The following is a 20,991-nucleotide window of genomic DNA, read 5'->3' as shown; positions in this document are numbered from 1 at the left end:
GATCTGACACGGGCAATTAGCCTGCAAATTGAGATTAAAAAAACAATGACATTATTATTGAAGGTATGACGGTAAGATAAGGAAAAAGTGTAATTGTTATAAAAACAAAATTTTTTTAATAGGTTGTCTCCTTGAGAATGGCCTGAGGGCCGAAACGTTGGAGAGTTATTAAAGAATAAAGGTTGAGAGTAAAATGGATCAAAATTGTATATATTGATAATAAATTTAATTTATTTATTTTTTCCCACTTTACCATGCATTGTGGACAATACAAACGTGGTAGTTTGATGTTACACACAGATGGCTAACATCAAACTGTTTCAAGTAAAAGAATTAAATTTTTTTTTACTTTCACTTACAACCTATGAATGGAATATGTAGTAAGGGTAAGTATTGCGACGGTGAAAAATTTAGAATTCGAGGTTTCGATGGAAATACATGTTATGAGGTCCCCTGAGTCCAATTAACGTAGTCTCGCAAAATAGTATGTATGTGGTAAGCCTAGCTCAAAAACGAAAAGTGGTACGAAATCGAAACTACATATTGAAGACGAGTATATACGGAAGTACCACTTCATAATATAATATTTATAGATTTCAAAATTTAGAATTCGAGGCTTCGATGAAAAAATGGAATACGTGTTACGTCATCTGAGTCCAAAAAATCTAATGTCGCAAAATGGTCTTTATGTGTTTGTGTACAGCCTAATTCAAAGACAAAAAGTAGTACGAAATTGAAATTACATATTCATATAAATGGTAGGTTATTAACTGAGAGGTGACAGCAACTTTTTTGATAAAATCGACCTAACCGAAGTGCCACTTCATAATATCAAATATTCACTTCTTTTTTTTTTCGATTACCTCCAAAACGGCTTGAGCTCAGTTAGAATTAGATGATCTTTAATATCAGACAGGACTTATTCTCATTGTTAGAGACTAACAGGACTTAAATGCTGAATTAAAAAAAAAATCTTTCTATTCTAAGTTCCCATTGTTAGTAATAATAAATAATGTACAAATACAAGATATTAAAGAATTTTATGAATAACTAAACGAAAAATAGATATATCCGATTCAAGCGGGGAAATGCCGAGACCGCACGATCTTTTCGATCGCATGACTGCTTAGTTATCTTCTGTTAACTGTTCTATGCTTGGCAGGGACAAAATTTATATTTGTTATTACCATTTCAAGAAACCCCAAAGTAAGAAATTTTATAGCATCAGAAAAATAAAAAATTGTTCTTCATAACGTCCGTCTTTAAATTTTGTTTTCGAAAATTACACAAATAACAATAACATCAACACTAACTCACTGACCTACACAAAACCTGGGGATGTAAGTTAGTAAGTGGAAGTTGTGTGACACGCTCATCACACCAGACGTTTTTTCCAATGAGCTGTGCTTATCCATTTTACGAATGTGCTTCTCCCACTTCTTTATTCTCTCGCCTATATCTTCTTCGCCTGTGGTCTTACTAGGCAGGGCCCATGGAACTTTTCTACCTGTACATGAAATCTTTGTAATATGTGTAATTCGTTCAGTGACCATTTGAGAGAAATGATTCTCTGTCAAGACATACAACCATAGACATAAAAGGCTCCTCGAAAGCCTCAATGCACCTTCATGATATATGATGTTTTATCATTATATACTCCCTCTCAAGGATCTTTATCGTATATCACTCTCAAGAATTGTCCAGAGATCGAAGATCTAGTTCGGCGTCCACTTAGTCGATCAGATTATTAAGGGCTATGACCGTAAGGATTCACTGGAATAATATTTTCAAAGGCATTTTATAATCCTCTCCTTCCTCTCTCTCAACAAACTATTTATTTGTTTAACCTTTAGTTTATTTTTTATTTACAACCCGTTTTTAAAAGTTATCGAATCTTTAATAATTTTTTGTTATTTTTTTATTGAAATTTATAACTCTATCTAATGATTATCAACAGTAAATTTGATGAAAAGTTATAATGGAGTGATCCAAGCGTGTAGAGAAACTACCCATTGTTAGCACTCTAATAACGTTTTTACATTAGAAGGTCTCATGACCATCTTCATTTCAGGCACCTCGGAGGATTGTCAGGAATGAAAGAGGAAGCTTAGAAACTAGTGGGTTTAAGTGGTTAGGGAGTTTATAATGGGAGGAATGATATCTGGTTCGGGCTAGATCGGGCTAGATAGGGAAAATTAAGGTCTTTATGTATGATTTTATTTTATTTAGTGACAAGGTAAGGAAGCATTGAGGATTTTACGAAGGACTTTCGATTGTAAGAATTGGATACGAGAGGAATTCGAAGGTTTAGTGGAGCCCCAAAGCTCAACTCTGTATGTCCAGATTGGCCTTATTACGGTCATGTTGATCAGTCTTTTGTTATGGATTGGAAGTTTAAACCATTTGCCTAGTAAGTGCTGTAATAGTCGAAATCGACGTTCAGTTTCCTGTCTTTTCAGCCTTGGGTGAGGATTCCAAGTTAGTCGTTTGTCGAGATGCAGTCCAAGGTAGCTCTGATCTGCAGGAGAGAATTTAAGAATAAGAGCGAAATTATTAAAGGAGACTGTAGGGCAGACAGTATGTTTATGACGAAGAGTAAAAGTAATTTGATGGGATTTATTTTTATCCTCCAAATTCGGCACCATTCTTCGAATCTTTAATCATAAATTTCTTATTAATATAACATAGAAATGGACAAGGAGAGGGAGGACCCCCAATACTTAATCATGATTTTTTTATTGTAAATAGACACGGAAAAGTGACTATAGTATCCCCAATACATAATCATAAATTATCTTTAGATTAAACTTAAAATAAAAACGGAAAAGGGGTTTATAGAGTCCGTAATACCGATTACAGAAAACTACAAATAGGTTTTATAACATAATCAATTAGATGGTAGGAAACAAACTTTCCTCGATAAGAGTATCTGAACCTTTTTACATATTCGGTTAAACCTCTATTGATCTAGAAACACTTGATTTTTCCTGAATGGTACTTATTCATACTGTTTTGGAGACATATTAAATTGTACCATCGCCAGGAGTTTCATAGTTGTTTTCAGTGGTGTTAATAGAGGTTCATATCTCTTCATTCAGAAGACGGTGCTCCATCCGATCATTCACGTATATCACCCCTCTCTCACCGAAAAAATTATTACTATGAAGGATAAAATCGTGATTAGGGTGAATTTTTTTCCTTAGACTTGTAAATGGTTATGATATAATAATTTTGTAGATCTTAATGATTAGTCAAAAATATATCTATATTGTAGCGACGTTTCGCTTTTTTCGTTAAAAAAAAAGGTTTTATAGAACAAAGATTTTCTTCAACTAATTATTAAAAACTACATCTAAATACTATAATTTGAGATCAATAAGTATTACAATTAAAACATTACTTACTGTTGTTTTTTACAGTATATTCAACATTACTATGATACAATTAACTCAAGGTTTGTGCTAGAATTGAAAAAGGGTGAAATGGGAGAAGGTAAATTTGGGTTTGTTTTGGTTTTTCCAACACGTAACATGTGCTCTCCCCACCCTTTATAGGCAAGCGGGAGATAAATTCAAATTTGATTAACTGAAAATCATACATCGAAAAAAAAAATTTAAGCGAAATTTAAAGAGAAATGAAGAAGCGAAACAAAATATCAGATGTACAAAATTTAAATCCATCTCACTCTAACCTAATAAACAAGATAAGAGATAATTAACAATTTAAATAATTAAGTAAACAGGCAAACTACAAAACATAAATAACAGACTGAAGCCAGCTAAAAAGATCGATTACTTATTAAAAAATCAAAACAAATCTACATTTATATTCCTCCCTCCATCTCACCCTATACAACAGATCTGGCCCAAACCTTGAGTTATGTCACAGCAATGTAGAAAAGACACTGTAATTAACAATTTTAAGTAATGTTTTGATTGTAATAGTTGTTAATCTTAAATTATACTATGTACAAGGAGTTTTTAATAATTAATTAAAGAATTTCTTTGTTCCAATAAAGTGTTTTTTTTTTCATCGAAAGGCAAACGATTAAGTTGCGAAACGTCTCCTCAATATAGTCGTATTGACTGAGCCTCAAGATCCACTAATAAATATAGATTAATGCCATAATATTTCCAGATTTGGTTCACGGCATGATTAGGAATGTTTTAATGTATAAAATATGATTCTATTAATATACAACATTCTGAAAGCAATAACTGGAGGAATCGATAAAAGATTGTTGAAGCCCTAGGAGTGCTAGGTTATACTCCGATTACATCGAGTGAGGAAATCTTTTAAAAGCAGAAGCCACTTTATTTAATTTTAGTCCACTAAGTGACTTTTTTAGAACATTTGTAGCTGTTTGTCCATGAGCTATTGCTAATAATTTCATTATATAATCTTTTTAAATATTTCAGCAATCACTGAAAGAAACCGGCGATGCTTCGCAATTGCTAGATTTAGGGATGTAGATAGATTAATTGAATAAACTGAAAGTCTGATATAAATTAATATATACAGTTATTTACACACTGGATTATTGATTTAAATAATTGATTAATGCATCTATTTAGTTTATAGCGGTAAACAACATTATATAATCAAAATATATAGTATAAAAATATAAATAACTTGAACACTACTTAAATAATCTACACGGAATTACGGAGTGGTTTAGGGCTCTATAACGTGCACAAACTGCATCTAATTAAACAAATTAAATAAATAGAATGTTTTTATTTATTTTAAATTAATATTTCGCCCTAATGACAGCATTAAATCTAAATCGTGGTAAAATAGTTAAAAAGAGCAAACATTTAGCTTTCTAAATGAGCAACAGTTGTATTAACATAGGAATTGGATAAAAATTTAACGAGTTATGAAAGAATATATGAACAATGAACATCGGTTAAAGTTAAAAAAATTCAAGTTTTTAATTTTCTTATTTTTTTTTTACCTACTTTACTGAAATCCTCATTATTTTTTTTATTTAATTAAAAATCATTTAATAGAATTAGTATTTTTTTTTCTGACTCTTCAGAAAGAGAAAAATCGATTGGCATATAATAATAGAATAACCATGAAGAAAATTTATACTTTCTGAGTTACAGGCAAAATATGCTTAGTTTTGGTAATAACTTTTTTTTTACCGGAGAAATGAGAAAAGCCGATAAGCTTCCCCAGAAAATCTGAACATTTAGCCGTAATTAAGTCCCGTCACTATGAGATGGATGGTATGGCAGCGAATATCGCACACATAAATTTAGTTTGTATATAACAGATTGCACATTTTAAATAACAAGTGGAAGACAGTTCTTATTGTTCCAAAAACTGTTATAAAGGAATATTATAAGAAATTTACTAAGAAAATTGAAGCAAATTTATACTGTACAGTACAGTCAGCCGGTTACCAAAGGTACCATTACCCCCCAAAAATATGACTAATAAAAGTTAAAAAGGTTCTGTATTTAAGTACATTAAAGTGCATTAAATAATAATTCCACCATCACACTCATACATAACCGTAACTGAGTACCAGCGAGATGGTTGAAGTGATTCAGAATCGTAGTTTCGTAAGTCAAAAAAGTCATCTTATGTAGAAAAAACGTTTAAAATTTGTATCAAACTATAACCTATAGCAATTTATAGATTTGTTTTCTTTTTCCTATAATTTCTATCTTCTACAAAATGATGAACCCGTCGTAATAGTGTCTGCGTAGATGGTTGAAGTGTTTTATTGAATCCCTTGTTGAGAATAGCAGTGTTCTAAGTCTAAAAGCCATCATATGGAGAAAAAAGCGTTTAAAAACTTTTATCAAACTATAAACTAAAACAATTGTATTTTTCTTCTTGTATTGTATATCTTAAAATAACTAAAGTTGGGAAATTAAGTCACAATTGTTAGGAAATTTTTCGTTTAGATAGTTTTCAAACACAATATGATACCTTAAAGTAAAATCTAAATGAATTTGTGAGTATAAATACTATCATTATTGATATTAATGAAAGAAAAAGTTAAATATTTCTATCTTTCAACTATTGAAAAAAATTAAATAAAATAAAAAAGGATAACTAATTCTAGACTGACCTGGGCCGGCGTGACATGGAACCTGGTCCTCCGGTGTGGCCGCTGTCTGGGGGGGCCTTCCGGTGGACCTGTCTGGAAAGTCACCTTCCGCCCAGCAGGAGGTAGACCTTCCATCTGAAACAGAATGGTAACATGATATTATGGACCTGACCGAACAAGTTGTAGTAGATAACATATATATACATTTAGAAATATTCTAAAAAAGATAGTTTTATTTGAATACTAAGATTTTTCCTTAAAAACTGAATCGGCCCTTTGACAGACCTATTATTATTATTATCTGTTTATCTCACTACTGTGGAGTGAGTACCTGAGGTGAGGGACCTGAAGTCCAACCACTTTCATACTATTTGCTTCAAATATTTTTAAATATTCATTCAGACTATAGGTGCTGTGTCCCCGAGAACTCACCGACTCTAAGAGGCTCTAAGACTAAGAGGCTCTAGCACATCAATGGTAATTTTAAACCAACCGTGCCTGCCACTGTTGATTTTGGAATCAGCCCATTGGTGGAAATTATGATTGGAGTGGTGGTGACACTTTCTAAATGATACAATTCCTTCAGTTCTATCGCCAGTTCCTGAGTTTTTCTCCCACAATGAAGCTTATCTCATTATCGTAGGAGATCTCGACATCAATAATTTATTTTATTTATTCGGTGTCTTTTAGAACATGCCTTCTGTATGATCTGGTGGCAATAACCTGATCTTGAATAGATCAAAAACCCTTCTGTTTCAGAGAATAACTTTCCAGCTTTTAACCATTCGACTGTTATCTCCTTGTCAATAGAACTATCGTACCATATCACTACTGTAGGATCTCCCATGCAGAGATTTGTTTTTCCATTCTATCAATCGTTCATATTCTAACACAATTATTGATTCGGTATCTTTGCTAATATCAAGTTCTGTTAAACCAGTATCCATCCTTGAGATGGCGACAAAAACCCCTGTTGTCTTTGTAAAAATATCGGCGTATGGCTACTTCCTGCGGTAAGCTTCTTCGATATTCAGAAAACCACGTCCGTCTTTCCTAAGTAAATATAGACGATCTTTGGTGGACATAGTGTGGTGGGTCTATTCTTGTGTGAGAGTTGTTCGTACAAGACAGTTCATCTCCTGTAGGAAACCGAAGCTATAACTGAGAACAGGTGAACAGGTATAGCCCAGATGTTGATGGCCTTGATAGTTTGTTTCCCAGTTAACTGAGTTTTAAGCACTTTTCGTAACCTAATTTTGAAAATTTTCCGAGATTCTTGTTGCATAGCCTTTCGGGTAATTTTAAGGTGCTGTTGCATGTTCAAATATTAATATAATTTATTGATAATAGAAGTCTGCGGCACACTAAGCCAGAATGTGAAATATCCGCGGCCTACCTTCACTCATGACTTGGGACAAAGGGGAGTCTGCCCTACACACTGGATAATACTATTATTATTAATTTACTGGTGTGTGAGCGCCTTAAAGCATTGTAGTATCTGATAACATGATAATTATACCCCGATGAATGGTACCCATAGGAGGCTGCACACATTTTATGAGGAATAATTGTTAAAACTGCTCTATTGCTACTTTAATGGTAACATCATGTTTAGTAAATAGATTATTAAAGTGCCTATGGTTGTATTTTTAAGTAAACTTATTTTCAAATATTTTTCAGGGCGGACCCTACTTGGTTCCTAGTCTGGAGAGGAGATAAGTCGTGAATGGTTCAATTCTTGCTTGGTGTGCCGTAGACTTCAATGAGTAGGTAACCACTCATCTACAGGGCCTCCCAGTGTACACGATTAACTCCATTCCCCTTCCCCCATTATTACTACAATTTTGAGAATTTAGATTCGATTTTCATTTTGTCACAACAGTTGTGTTTGGTCTAACTTTTTAGGGTATCAATAATTTTCTTAACTTCTCCAGTTCTTCTTCAATGCACCTAGCAAACCTAACTAGCACTAATTCCTAAAGGATTAGAATACTTTCGTTTACGAATTTTAAGACCAATTCATATCGGGGACTGTCTTGAAGACATTTATCGCCAGAACTACATAGAATTTCTTAGTTCTTGACGATTTCTGTGCGAACAATTTCCGGTGTGGGTTATCAAAAATCCACAGAGAAGTTGTTATAAAATTCAATTTTCCGTAATTATTTGAATTTTTTCGACGAATCAGTGAGACAATGGCTGCCATGATGATGACGTCTTCGTAAATAAATTTCTTAGTTATAACAACGGAACCTAGCGGTAAATTTAATTGTAAAACGAAATTGTTCCTTGGGTTTATTAGATTATGAGTATCGTTTGCTTGTAAATTATCAAAAAACGTAAATAATTGTCGGATCAAAAAATCCTGGAAATGAATTTGACTTAAAATGTTGTTTACAATTAGAACAAAAAAAATTATCCCATTGGAAATTTCAGATTTAGGTGGGCTAGAAAACTGGAAGTTAGAAAGTTAACAATACCCTCAAAGTATTAGCCACATTATTGTGACGCAGGGAAGAAAAATTCCAGCAAACTGAAAATTATTAAAAAATAACTTCAAATCGTTCCGATCGCAGGGAGGAGGTTGCAATAGCTAAAATTGAGAATAGGACATACGATCTGACTCATTCCTATCTGATCAACAAGGAGCCACCACCAAAGTGTCTGGCGGTGTTTTTATTCTACATTTACAGTCTATTACAGAATATCATAAGTCATGACTATGTAACAACAACCTGAAGTTGGGTATATTCCCGAAACGTTGTTGTTGATGTATATGAAATAAATTATTCCACTTAAACAAGGAAGATTTGTGTCATTCCCCAAATTCATATTAATTCTATTAACTCTTCTAGTAGAAGATCATTCATTTATTTTTTATTTTTACCTTTGAAATAATTACACGTGTATTACTTATCAGTTAGGGATAGGATTTTTATGTTTTCACATATTTTTACCTGACCATGATATCTTCGATTCCTTACTAACTAACGATGTTTCAAGATTTTTCTTGCCAAAAGAAGCCATTTATTTTTATTTAACATATTTTTAAATATTTGGCCTTTTTTACACATTGTTACATATTTTGTTGTAAATCACATATTTTCTGAAATATTTGTTATTTTTTACATATTTTGTCCTGAATCGGGTATTTCCTTAAATTATTTCTTCAATTGTAAATACATTTTTTGCAACTACGTAAAATTCAAGAGAACACAAAAAATTTAAAGGTGAAATTTATCATTTATCATAAATAGTGCGTACAAATTAGATTAGATTAGATAGATTATTAGATTAAATATCAGGAGAAGATGGTCGGGGATGCAATCAGTGAGGATATGCGTACATAAGTAAAACTTCATCAGAGCTCTAATTGAAAAGCGAAATAACGAACGTAATTTAGAGAAAAAAATGATAAGAAAAAACTTATAAATATACAGAATGATAAATTAAATATATAGTAAGGTGATACTAATAGAAGATAAAATATAGTGCTGCCGAATTGATAACTATACAAAACAAATGGTAAAAAAAAGTTATTAAAATCTGACAGTGCTCATGTAAATAAATAAATAAATAAACATAATGAAAGGTGAGGAAGGAAATTTAATTAATGAATAATTAAAATTAACATAATAAAATATCTAAATAATGATTGATAAAATATGTAAACATATCAAACAAACTAGGAAACATATATAATATAAATTAAGTAGGTAGTAGATAATACTATCAGAAGATAAAATATAATCTTGTAGAGGTAAGAATTATATAAAACAAATAACGAAAAAAGTTATTAAAAACCAGACAGTGCTCATGTAAATGATGTACGTCATGACTTGTACACTAGCACTCTCTAGCGGTAATTTCGCACAAGGCAGTGAGTTTCTCTGTTTTTTTTTTAATTTTTCTTCCTACTTCCCACCCCCACACATCTCTTCATTGTTCCTTCCTTATTCACTTTTCCCGACATTCTGTATTTAATTTAGCTTATTACTTTTTACTCATTACATCATATAAATCATTTCTTTCTTGGCCATTGTATCATGTATATTATTTTCCTTCACACATTGCAAATTATTAATTTCAATTTTTTCATTATTTACATTTTCTTTCATACCTTTCATTAATTCATTCTCATTATTTGTATGTATAGACAATTTCTGATTTTTAGCTACCTTTTCCTAATTATTATTTGTTTTGTATAATACTTACCTCTACAATACTATATTTTATCTTCTGTTAGTGTCACATACTACCTAATTTGCATAATATGTCCTTCCTAGTTTGTTTGATGTATTTTATTTTTACTTTCTCTGAATAAAGGTTTTTACTTCTTTCTTTTTTCCAGCTCTGACGAAGGCCTGAAATTCAGGCGAAAACGTCGGCAAAAATAAAATAAGTTTTACTTATTTCTGTATCAATACTTACAGGAACCCCCCAAGAACATCTTCTTCTCATAAAAATTAATATTATTCGAAAAAAATTTCATAATTTGATTTATGGATGTAAATAATTATGCTATCTTTGCAATCGCCTGTACCTGCTCGATAGTAAAGAATGCTTGATAGCCAGACAACTAGAATTTAGCTGCTATTGGAGCTGTAAGGACATTAGAAACTGGAAAGGACTCGGAGGAAATGGCTGGAAGATAAGTTATCATCCCGATTGGCGTAGTCAGGGACCTGGAATGGGATTTGATCATCAAACGCCAGTTCCCAGTGATATTTAATATTATCATTGAAATAACGACAGATACCTTAATAATATTTGTCGTCTGTATTCCCCCTCAATATTGATGTATTTTATTTATTTATTATTATATAAAAAAAATGTTGTTTTTTTCTCAACTAGAATTATTTAAAGATAAGGAATCATCGAATGAATAAATTTTACAATGTAAAATATACATCAATGACCTTACATGATAAATCCTAACCTACTTTTTAACCTGATTTATTCATTTTATTTTTAATGAACGGAGGGTGATGAGATCCCTAGATCTGTGGACCAAGTAACCGTAGCCGAAGTTGAGAGAAAACGAGAAAGGATCTGATGGCTATTTTAAGGAATTGAATCAGAGAATCGTAGGGAGTACAGTAATATAGGTAATAGATTTTTTGTGATATTTTACATTCTTGGAGAGGTGCTAATCAAAGTACACTTAAGTTTTTTAAATTGTGACAAAAATTAATTGATTGTTTATAAAGATAAAGTAATGGAAAGAATTAAGAAGGCGCTTGGAACCAATGAGTATTGAGTTCAAGAAATATTATCAAAGTATAAAAATATTATATTTGTTATAGCACTATGGTACTAACTCCAAGGACCCGGGTCCAGGGTATCGGCTGTGGCAGATAAGTGTTTTCTGCTACACTGTAGACATGAGTCAACCCTGTAGGTTCTAAAGCCTTCTTGAGATGGACCCAGTCTTAAAAATGTGGATACCCTTAATTAGAGAAAAATCTGGCGATTGAACATGATATTGAAAAAATAACCTCCTTGTATAACCATTGTTCTAAAAACATTGCTTCGTTACAAAGTACTGATCCCGTGAGCCTTCAGGGGTCGTAGGGATTCGCATTAAACAAAATTCTAAATTGGATGATGCGTGTTTGTTTTTTTTCTATTCAATGAAAAATAATTCAGATATTTTTAAAATATTGTTATAAATCCTAAAATCACATAGGAAGCTGAAGAAAAAACATGTCTTTATGACATTTCTCAACAAAATGTCACCTGATAAAATGAAACAACTACTGGTTGTTAACAAACTTCTGAATTTTTTTTTAAATAATTTATTTATTGTTCTTTACAACTGTATACAAATATTAAATTTTCGATAAGTTATAAAATGACATAATACAAACTTGTGGAAATCTACCCATTGACAGAACTCCAACCTCTTAATTTAAAACTTTATTTAGGGCCTACATCCCTTAAAAAACGTCCCGATATCCTTGATATATTTGTTACTTCCCAAATACCCACCTCACAATCCACAATTCAATCTTTAGATGACCTCTCTTCAGATCATAGCCCGGTTCTACTTCACATCCATTCAAATTCTATTCCTAGACCCTCTCCCTTCAATTATTACAGGACAGGTAAACTGAAAAAATTGTCGGACTGATCTAGAAAACGTACTTGACTTAAAAATTCCACTAAAAACAAAAGAACAGATTGACTTTGCTATCGAAATATTTTCTAGATCGATAGGAACTACTATCACTAACAATACTTCACCAAGAACATAAAAAGTTTTAGAGAAAACAACTTACCTCGGCACATACAAGCATTATTAACAGAAAAACGCCGAATAAAGAGCGAGGTGGCACAGAACAAGATATCCTTCGGACAAAACTCATTACAATACATTGACTAACAGACTAAAAGCAGAAATTATAAAATACAGAATACAAAATTTCCAGAACTCAACAGAAAACTTAAATACCACTGACAAATCATTATGGAGAACTACTAAAAAGCTTCTAAAATACAAATCTTTCAACCATCCACTTCTCACTGAAAATAAGACTTGGACACGATCATATGAAGAAAAAACTCAAAAGTTCGGCGAATACTTTTGAACATCCCTCTTCAAAACGTTTAACCCCCATCCTGATATCCTTAATCCAATCCATCTTGAACATGTTGAAGCAGAGATTACCTTCTAAGAAAGCTCCTGGCCACGATCTTATCACAGCACACATTCTGAAACAGCTCCCTCGTAAAGCCATTCTATTCCTTGCCTATATCTATAATGCTACACTCCAATTCACCTATTTCCCTGACCATTGGAAAATGTCTATAATAAAAATGTTTCCCAAACCCTCCAAGCCACTTGAATATCCACCTTCCTACCGTCCTATTTCACTCCTGCCCATTATGGGCAAAATACTAGAAAAGCTCTTATTAAAACGCCTCTATCCAATCCTTGTCTCATATCATGTTATTCCTGAACACCAGTTAGGATTTAGAGCATCTCATTCTACCATACAACAGAGTCATCGAGTGCTTGTTGTCATATCTTCCACATTGGAGCGCGGTATGTACTGCACGGGAGTCTTCCTCGATGTTGAACAAGCTTTTGATCGAGTCTGGCATCCAGGACTGCTTTATAAACTTCGTCTATTCCTACCCACTACATATTTCCTTATAATCCGCACCTACCTCTCTGATAGAACCTTTAAAGTAAATCATAACCTAGCCTACTCATCTCTCTTTTCTCAGTCCGCCGGTGTTCCTCAAGCTAGTATCTTAGGTCCCATTCTTTAAACGGTTTATACAGCTGACATCCCAACCCACCCTAACACAGTCCTAACAACATACGTTGATGACACATGTATACTGTCTGTAAACAACGACCCAACTAATGCATCAGAAACACTACAGACACACATAACATCTATTGAAGATTGGTGTCAAAACTGGAGAATCAAAATAAATCCAGAGAGGTTATCTACAGGTAATCAAATTGTTCTAATAAGTGGGAAGGTCAAGTATTCATTCTGCGGGATTGCCACGAAAAAAATCCGACCCTCCAGACCGGATTTGAATCGGCGAAGCTGCAGTAATGAGGCATGCAAAAAGGACAAGATATACATACGGCGCTTAGACCTAGTCGTCTCTGCGGCCCACGTCTCACTGTACGGAGTCGAGAAAAAGACAAGACCCGCATGAAGAAGCTGAACTAATAGTAACTATGTTTTTATTACTTTAATGAAAACTATGTATAATTACTAGCCAAAATTGACGAGTCTGCCAAATATAGTTATGAGGAATACAAAAGGGCGGCTATTAGCTTCGTATTTTTAAAACTACCAACAAAAAAAAATCTAATAAAATATCTATATATATAGTTGACCGTAAAACTTAAATATAAGAAGATGGTCAGGGTTGCGGTCAAAAAAGAACAAATAGTTGATAACTATATAATGTCCGACGTTTCGACCCACTTTGCATCGCTAAAAAGATATTAAAAACAACTAAGGTCATTACAACAATAAGGTAAGATAAATAATAATTTTACATAATATTATCCTATCTTAATTTAACTTATTGTTGTAATCTTCTTAGTAGTAGTTTTTGTTTTTAGCTTTGATAAAACCCTGTAAAGTGGTGCGAAATGTCGGACATTAAATAATTATAAACTATTAGTTCTTTTTTGACTGCAACCCTGACCATCTTCTTATATCTAATAAAATATCATTTAAAGTAGAGTAAATTTGCTAAAATATGAGCTGTTAGCTAGTATAGATGTTTATGTTCAATAATTTCTTAGATACAGTTTTATTAAAAACATATCATAAAAAATGTACTGAAAAATCGATAGTTAGTGCATTTATTGTGAGAAATCTTTATCTCAGGAACCATGAGACGTACAGATGTCTATAAGCACTCAAATTGAAACTGATTGATTGTAATATAAAGTATTTTATTAGGTTTATCTTCGTAGAAACAGTAGTTTTCATATTTGACAAAATCTGACTTTCTCTCAGAGTAGTTGTGCACATCAACTCCCCCCTCCTCCCCCTCGGAATGAGGAAATCAATATTTTATTGATAAGAGGCCTGAGCTAGCAAGTATTTACTTGATATTTATTATAAAATAAATTTATTCTTAAACTTAGAAATACAAGTAAATGTATACCTATCTATGTCTGTACATATGTAGAAGGATACTGACTTATATACTTGGCAGACGTTTTTTAAAGCTCCCCCCTTAAAGTAAATTTCTGGATCCAGTCTAGCTTTAAGAATGAGTTGCCAAGACTTAACGACCGCAGCCTTCCGATACCGTAACTCATATCATCCATTGTCTCAACCAGAGCATCTAGTCTTCGCCAATACTTATTCATTTCACTTATGAACGATTCATTATTTTCATTGAGTCCGTGAATTTTCTTACAAGTGCTTGGAAAAGTTTCAGTTTAAAAATAACAAATCTAAGTTTAGTAGATGTGAAAAAGAACATTATCAATTAAACCTAATTCATTTAAATTTCTACTGGCCGAAATTTCTGGAGATATATTAAAATAATTTCATAATGATATTTAAATACGCAATAAATTATTTAATTTCAACCTTCTATTCTATACATCACTGTATCAAAATCAAATAATCTAAAAAGCAAAACTGAATACTTTCTAGTATTTTCATTTTCATGCTTCCAGTTGAACAAGGCATTGAATAGGATTTCGCAATTTTGGCACAATATTCTAAGAATCAGACCAAGAATTTTTCTATTGCCAAACAATGCTTCAAAATACATCACATGGACACCATGTTTACATTCAGTCCTAGAATCGATCCATAACTTTTTATGTAATTACAATGTAGGAAATTTTATGAGAATCGATTGAACATTTCGAATGCTATCCAATCTGGAAAAATAAAATGACTTTTTATATTAATTTGTGAAGAAGTTGTTTATTGGCAACACTTTAATAACTTGTCTAAGTTAGAAGGCTTCGAAGCCATATTCTTTTCATGCTGCGAAGGAACATTAGAGGAAGCACTGTTAGAAACTAGTGGGTTTGATTGGTTCTTGGAGGAAGGAATATAATGGAGGGGGTATGCTTCCAGGGCGAGTGAGGCCATAAGGCGAGTCTATTCCTTTTGTAGGCGTGGCATCCAGTACGTTATATTTGAAAGTTGATAATCAAGAATTGCTACCGCACTGTATGCAAGAAATGGCTAGGTAGGGGGATTAAAACAAAAGTCAAGTTTTTTATTGTAAACATTAAAAATTCTAAAAAAATAGTTTTTACTTACTTTTTTTTAAACTTTCTCCATTATCAGAAACAATTATTTATTTGTATCAAAATTTATATGTATTTTTTTCTTAAGAGAAATTAAATTTTTATTAATTGTTCCTAAAGGACAAGTCCTAAGGGAAGTGGCCAAATCCCCACTCCTTATAGCGTAGAAGAGAATAGGGTTATCGCGCCCCCTTGGGGTCGTTAAGAAGTTTACTATGAAAGGATCGATATTTGGTTCGGGACAGTTCGACTATATATGAAGTTAAAGAATTTTATGAATGATTTTGGTTGGGGGCAAACGAAGCAGCATTTAGGATTTTGAATTGTGTCAGAATAACGCCCGAATACTCACATTGCAATATAAAATTGGATTGCAACATTTTGGCTCACACCAGTTTTAAAAATATCATAATGCAATTTTGGCTGCTAATGGTGCAGACAATCAACCAGACAACTAACGATACTTCTAAATGTTTATTAAATAATAATAGGAAATTACAAAATATATTATATCAATTTTTATTTGGCCGTATCAACAATCTTGTTTTCAGACAATTTATGATATAGATCATTTAAAAAACAATAGTATGATATTAGAATTAAAATATATATTCTGACTCCAAAAAAAGGATTTTTTACAATGTTACAATGATTTTTTTTTAATTTTTGTTCCGTGTTACAAAAAAATGGCTTAGACTATTTAAAATTTATATCTCGAGAAAACCAACAAAATATTTCTTTATTATATATTTGAGATTTCTATCAAGTCAATATACCCACTTTAGGAAACTTCTTAAAAAATTAATATGGGAGTTACTTAAGTAGATAATTTTTTTTAATTTTTATTGAAAACGTTGATTATAATATCTGTTCGACAGGAGAAAATCTAAACTTTGAAATTAATGGAATAAGTTTTTTTGTGTTAATTTTAATTTGTCGATAAAACTTTTACTTTTCAGAATTATATTAACTTTTGATAGAAAACTCATCATTTGTACATACATATGAATAAAGAAGAAACAAAAACGAGTATGAATAGACATGTAACGAAATCCGGATCGTTCAAAGGAGTATGTCCTTCAATAGAGTAATTATATGGCTAAAAATATTTTTATTTTTTAAGAAGCTCAAACTAAGGAACAGCAAATCCGCTCTGATGTCTTGTGCTTTAGAGCAGTGATTCGCAAAGTGTGGCCCGCGGCTCTCTGGGGTGCCGCAGAATATTCAATTAAACAATTCGAAAATTTTCTTGGAATTTCCAATTCGAAAATTTTTCGCCAACAATCGTGTATGATGACAATATTCCAGGAATTTAGCAGCTTTCGGGTCTCTGGAGATTGTCCAGTCTCAATATGGATATTACCGAAATAATTGAAATTAGATATTTTATATTATCCCAAGGGAAATAGTATCTGTTTTTAATTTTTCTCTGTTAAATGGGTAATCGCTTTTAAAAAGGAAATTTTTCCAATTTCAACTCAAAAATTTACAAAAAAATCTGATGTATTAAGGGATCCGCGCAAAAAATCCGATTATTTACGGAGCCGCAAACAGAAAAAGATTGGGAACCTCTGCTTTACTAGGAGTAGGGTAAAACATGACTACCAAATATTTTGGGCCAGTCCTCGCACTCTCTCCCTTAAAATGTGTGCTTAAACCAGTAGTAAAATCGATGAGAATTATGGAAGACTTTTCTTTAAATATTTTTCCCTGTTTTAATACACAATTGATTAAGTCTAAATTGCCGTTTCCAATCGATGCGGAAGTTTCAGGAACAAGTTAATCAAGTTTCAAAGTCGATACAATTATTTCTACTTAGTTTCAAATTGGCTGAGAGTTTGCAAATAGTCTGGTCATAGTAACATCTGAAGTTTGTCATTTTTTATTTTTTATTTTAATAGGTCAATTCACTTTTAGTAACTCTAAAAACATTCAATTTTAACACCGTAACACGGCAGTATTATTTTCATCTTCGAGAAATAGGTCATTTCCTTTCATATCAACATCAAAATATTTTTGCCCTCATCATTCCCGTAATTAATTACGGTTGGTCGTACTATTTTATCATGAATATTATTATTCTAGCCAGTAATTTATAAATTTAAATAATTAAGAGCTACAATGAAACTTCTCTTAACGGGCAACCCTAAATAAAGATGACCTCTCTGAATGGACGTTTTTAAGGACTTTTTGGCTAACGAGGTACTAATTTAATGCAATTGAATCTTTCTATTACGTCCATTCAAATACATTACAGCATTAATGTAAGTATATATAAAACAAGAAGCTTATACATTATATATTTTATGTGAGTATGCATGTAGATATTAAATATAAATTAATTCTTTTGTCTGTAAATGAATGTAATACACAAATTACGAGGATATTTTGTTTTACAATAAATTAAGAGGATGTTTTGAAGCTTTATTTTCGTTATTTTATTCCGAATTCTTCCGTCATTGTCACAAATACTCTTTTTATTTATTTGATCTTAATTTTTATGTTTTACAGAATATGGTAAGGTTATATAAAAAAAAAGAAAAAAACATATGGTCCTTTAAGCTCCTATAACTGATGAATCAGAAAAAATTCTATACTTAAAAAAAAAAGGCATCATTCTAGAAATATTTCGAAAGAATTCTTGAAGTCAGAAATAATTTAGAGGCTCGGTCGCAAAAGTTGGTAACTGAAAAAATGAAAACTTTTACAATGTCGCTGGATTATTGCCTTGATTTTTTGGACCTTAAGAATTAATGGCTTAAACAAAGTTATGTACGTAATTCTATTGTTACATTTTTCTGTACTTTTTACATTTACCCCTTCTTAACAACCACGTCTATATAATGAACAAAGTATCCTTTATCGTGGTTGGAAAAGTTTTACTGAATTAAAATAAACTTAAGGTTTATGAAAATATGGAGGGATTTGACTATTTGGTAGGACATTATGTTGTTTGGTTGATAGCCGAATATCGACCCGTCGCAAGGAGCCCACTGCCACGTGAGAACGGAGGCTACCTCACGCGGCAGTTGAGAAGTCGCTATGGTAACCTATCCAATAACAAGGCCGCCCCTCTTCATTCATGCTCCAAGTCCTCGAGCTGAAGCGAATTATTTAGGTTGAAAGTTAATTATGGTTCAATTAACGCTCTTAATTACTTCAATTGCTATAATTGCTTCGAGGAATAACATTGGAATAAGAGTGACGTCAATAATTTTAAGAAACTGTTGAAATCAATTGTAAAATTATAATTATAACAGAGCCCTTTAGCAAGAATATAAATTCATACAAAAAAAACAAAAAAAAAAAAACAGCTCTGTTAACCTTGAGGGATAATATACAATTTCTGGTATGGGATCATTTGAACCATCTTATGTTAAATTTTCAAGCTTATTATAGCAACAAAGAATTAACAAGAAAGTAACACCTAACAATATCGATGTCAGGCTACGGAGTCTGGTTACCTGTCACTTAGCAGTCATCCCTAAAGCACTAATAGTTCCTTCTTGCAATTTAACAGGTCAATGTTAAATATGTTCCAAAAAATACACTGAGATTCTTTCTATTCGACAAACAATTTACAAGGCAAATCAATATCCCGTAATTAGAAGGAAACTATATTTAAGTGCGACGCTGGCCAGATGCCACTAGGCGAATCCCAGACACTGAGACGTCTCCTATAGAAGTGAGAGAACACTATGGAAGCTAAAATGCTATCGCATGTTAAGACAGTTTATAGTGGACTATCAGAAGCTACTGTCAACTATTGAAACAGATAGCATACCTTTGGTCCTCAGGAGAGGGGAAGGCTGGGACACACTCACGCCATGTCAGCCCCTGCTAAAATCGAACTCACTCACTGGCCACTGCGCCGCCAGGGTGCAGCACCGCAGTTCAGCAACCCTCCGCACTCCCCAAGTCTGACAAAATTTTAATATCAGTTTCAATTAATGGTAAAAAATAACAGATAAGTAAAGAGACGGTGTATCATATCGTGGATTAATATTTTCTTTTTATATTCAGAGCTGGCCATACAAGTTTCATTTCATTAATATTATTACCGAAAAAAAAAAAAAACAAACACAATACTTAAATGTTTAGGCAAACCTAAAAATAAAAAATTGCCACCAGCCTGGAATATTCAATTTTTAAAAAATATTTAATGAACCTTCTATTAAATACAAAAAAAATTTTTTTAGAGTTTTCTTAAAAGATATACGAAAAATAAAACTTTTATATTTATTTATTGATACTTAAAACCGTATTAAAAATATATACAATACGTAAATTTGACGTTAGTTATTCAATGGCATGTTACAGGCATAAGGAGAATCTAACCATTGATAGAACTTCAATAACATTTCTAGAGAACTCGGGGCATCTTTTTTTCAGACGCCCAGGAGGATTATCAGGTAATGAGGGAGAAACGAAATTAGAAACAAATGGGTTTGATTGGTTATAGAAAGTTTATCATAGAAGGATTTGTTAGAATACGAGAAGTATTTTATGGTTCTAAGCTTCCAAAGCTCAGCTCCGTCATATTATAGTCATATAAATGAGTCTTTTGTAATCATTTGGAAGTCAAGACTGTTTGTCTAGTATGCGATGTAAAAGCAAGGAATCGACAAGCAGTTTCCTGTTTTTTCACTCTTGTATAAGGCTTCCAAGTTATTCTTCAGAAGTAGTTCTAAGTGGCGGATCTATTCGACAGGGATAAGTGGAATATTATTAAAGGAAACTTGTAGGGCAGGAAGTCATAGGTTTATGACAAAAGGTGATTTGATGGATTTTAATTCTCTACTTTTGACACCAAAAGTTCTTCAAGGGTAATGATGTCATGAGCATATGTGGTGAGCATAGTTTTAGTATGGGTCAGCTGTGAAACGCATAAAAACTTAAATTTTGTAATACATGTTTTTTACAGATACCTTCTAAAATAACGCCAAAGTTGCTTACATGGACGAAAATTAGCTGCTTCAAATAAACTGAATACCAGGCCCTCTTGAAAATAAAAACTTCAGTTTAGCAACTTTGCCAAAATTTAGTTCCTTGACATTAAAATATAACAGATTAATAATTAAACAACACTTCATTTCTCGAACTAATATTTTCGAGACTCACCATATGTTTTTCATCTCACCTTATAAACAAAATAAAAAAA

General features: G+C 32.3%; 1 protein-coding gene across 1 annotated transcript in view; it reads right to left on the bottom strand.

Annotated features, from left to right (window-relative positions):
• Positions 1–19,750, bottom strand: part of SNF4Agamma (SNF4/AMP-activated protein kinase gamma subunit) — a 503,643-nt gene extending 483,893 nt beyond the window's left edge. Inside the window, exons 1-2 of the mRNA XM_067046460.1 lie at positions 19,615–19,750; positions 6,089–6,202 (exon numbers count right to left, since the gene is read on the bottom strand). Coding sequence (XP_066902561.1) covers positions 6,089–6,202 — 114 coding nt within the window. The 5' untranslated portion in view covers positions 19,615–19,750. The remainder of the gene's footprint in view (positions 1–6,088; positions 6,203–19,614) is intronic.
• Between the last annotated feature and the right edge of the window lie 1,241 nt (positions 19,751–20,991).

The sequence above is a fragment of the Halyomorpha halys genome, unplaced genomic scaffold (assembly GCF_000696795.3).
Source record: "Halyomorpha halys isolate HHAL.00 unplaced genomic scaffold, Hhal_1.1 Scaffold533.1, whole genome shotgun sequence".
Classification (NCBI taxonomy): domain Eukaryota; kingdom Metazoa; phylum Arthropoda; class Insecta; order Hemiptera; family Pentatomidae; genus Halyomorpha; species Halyomorpha halys.
Note: the sequence above shows the minus strand (reverse complement) of the source record. Positions and strands in the feature narration are given on the sequence as shown.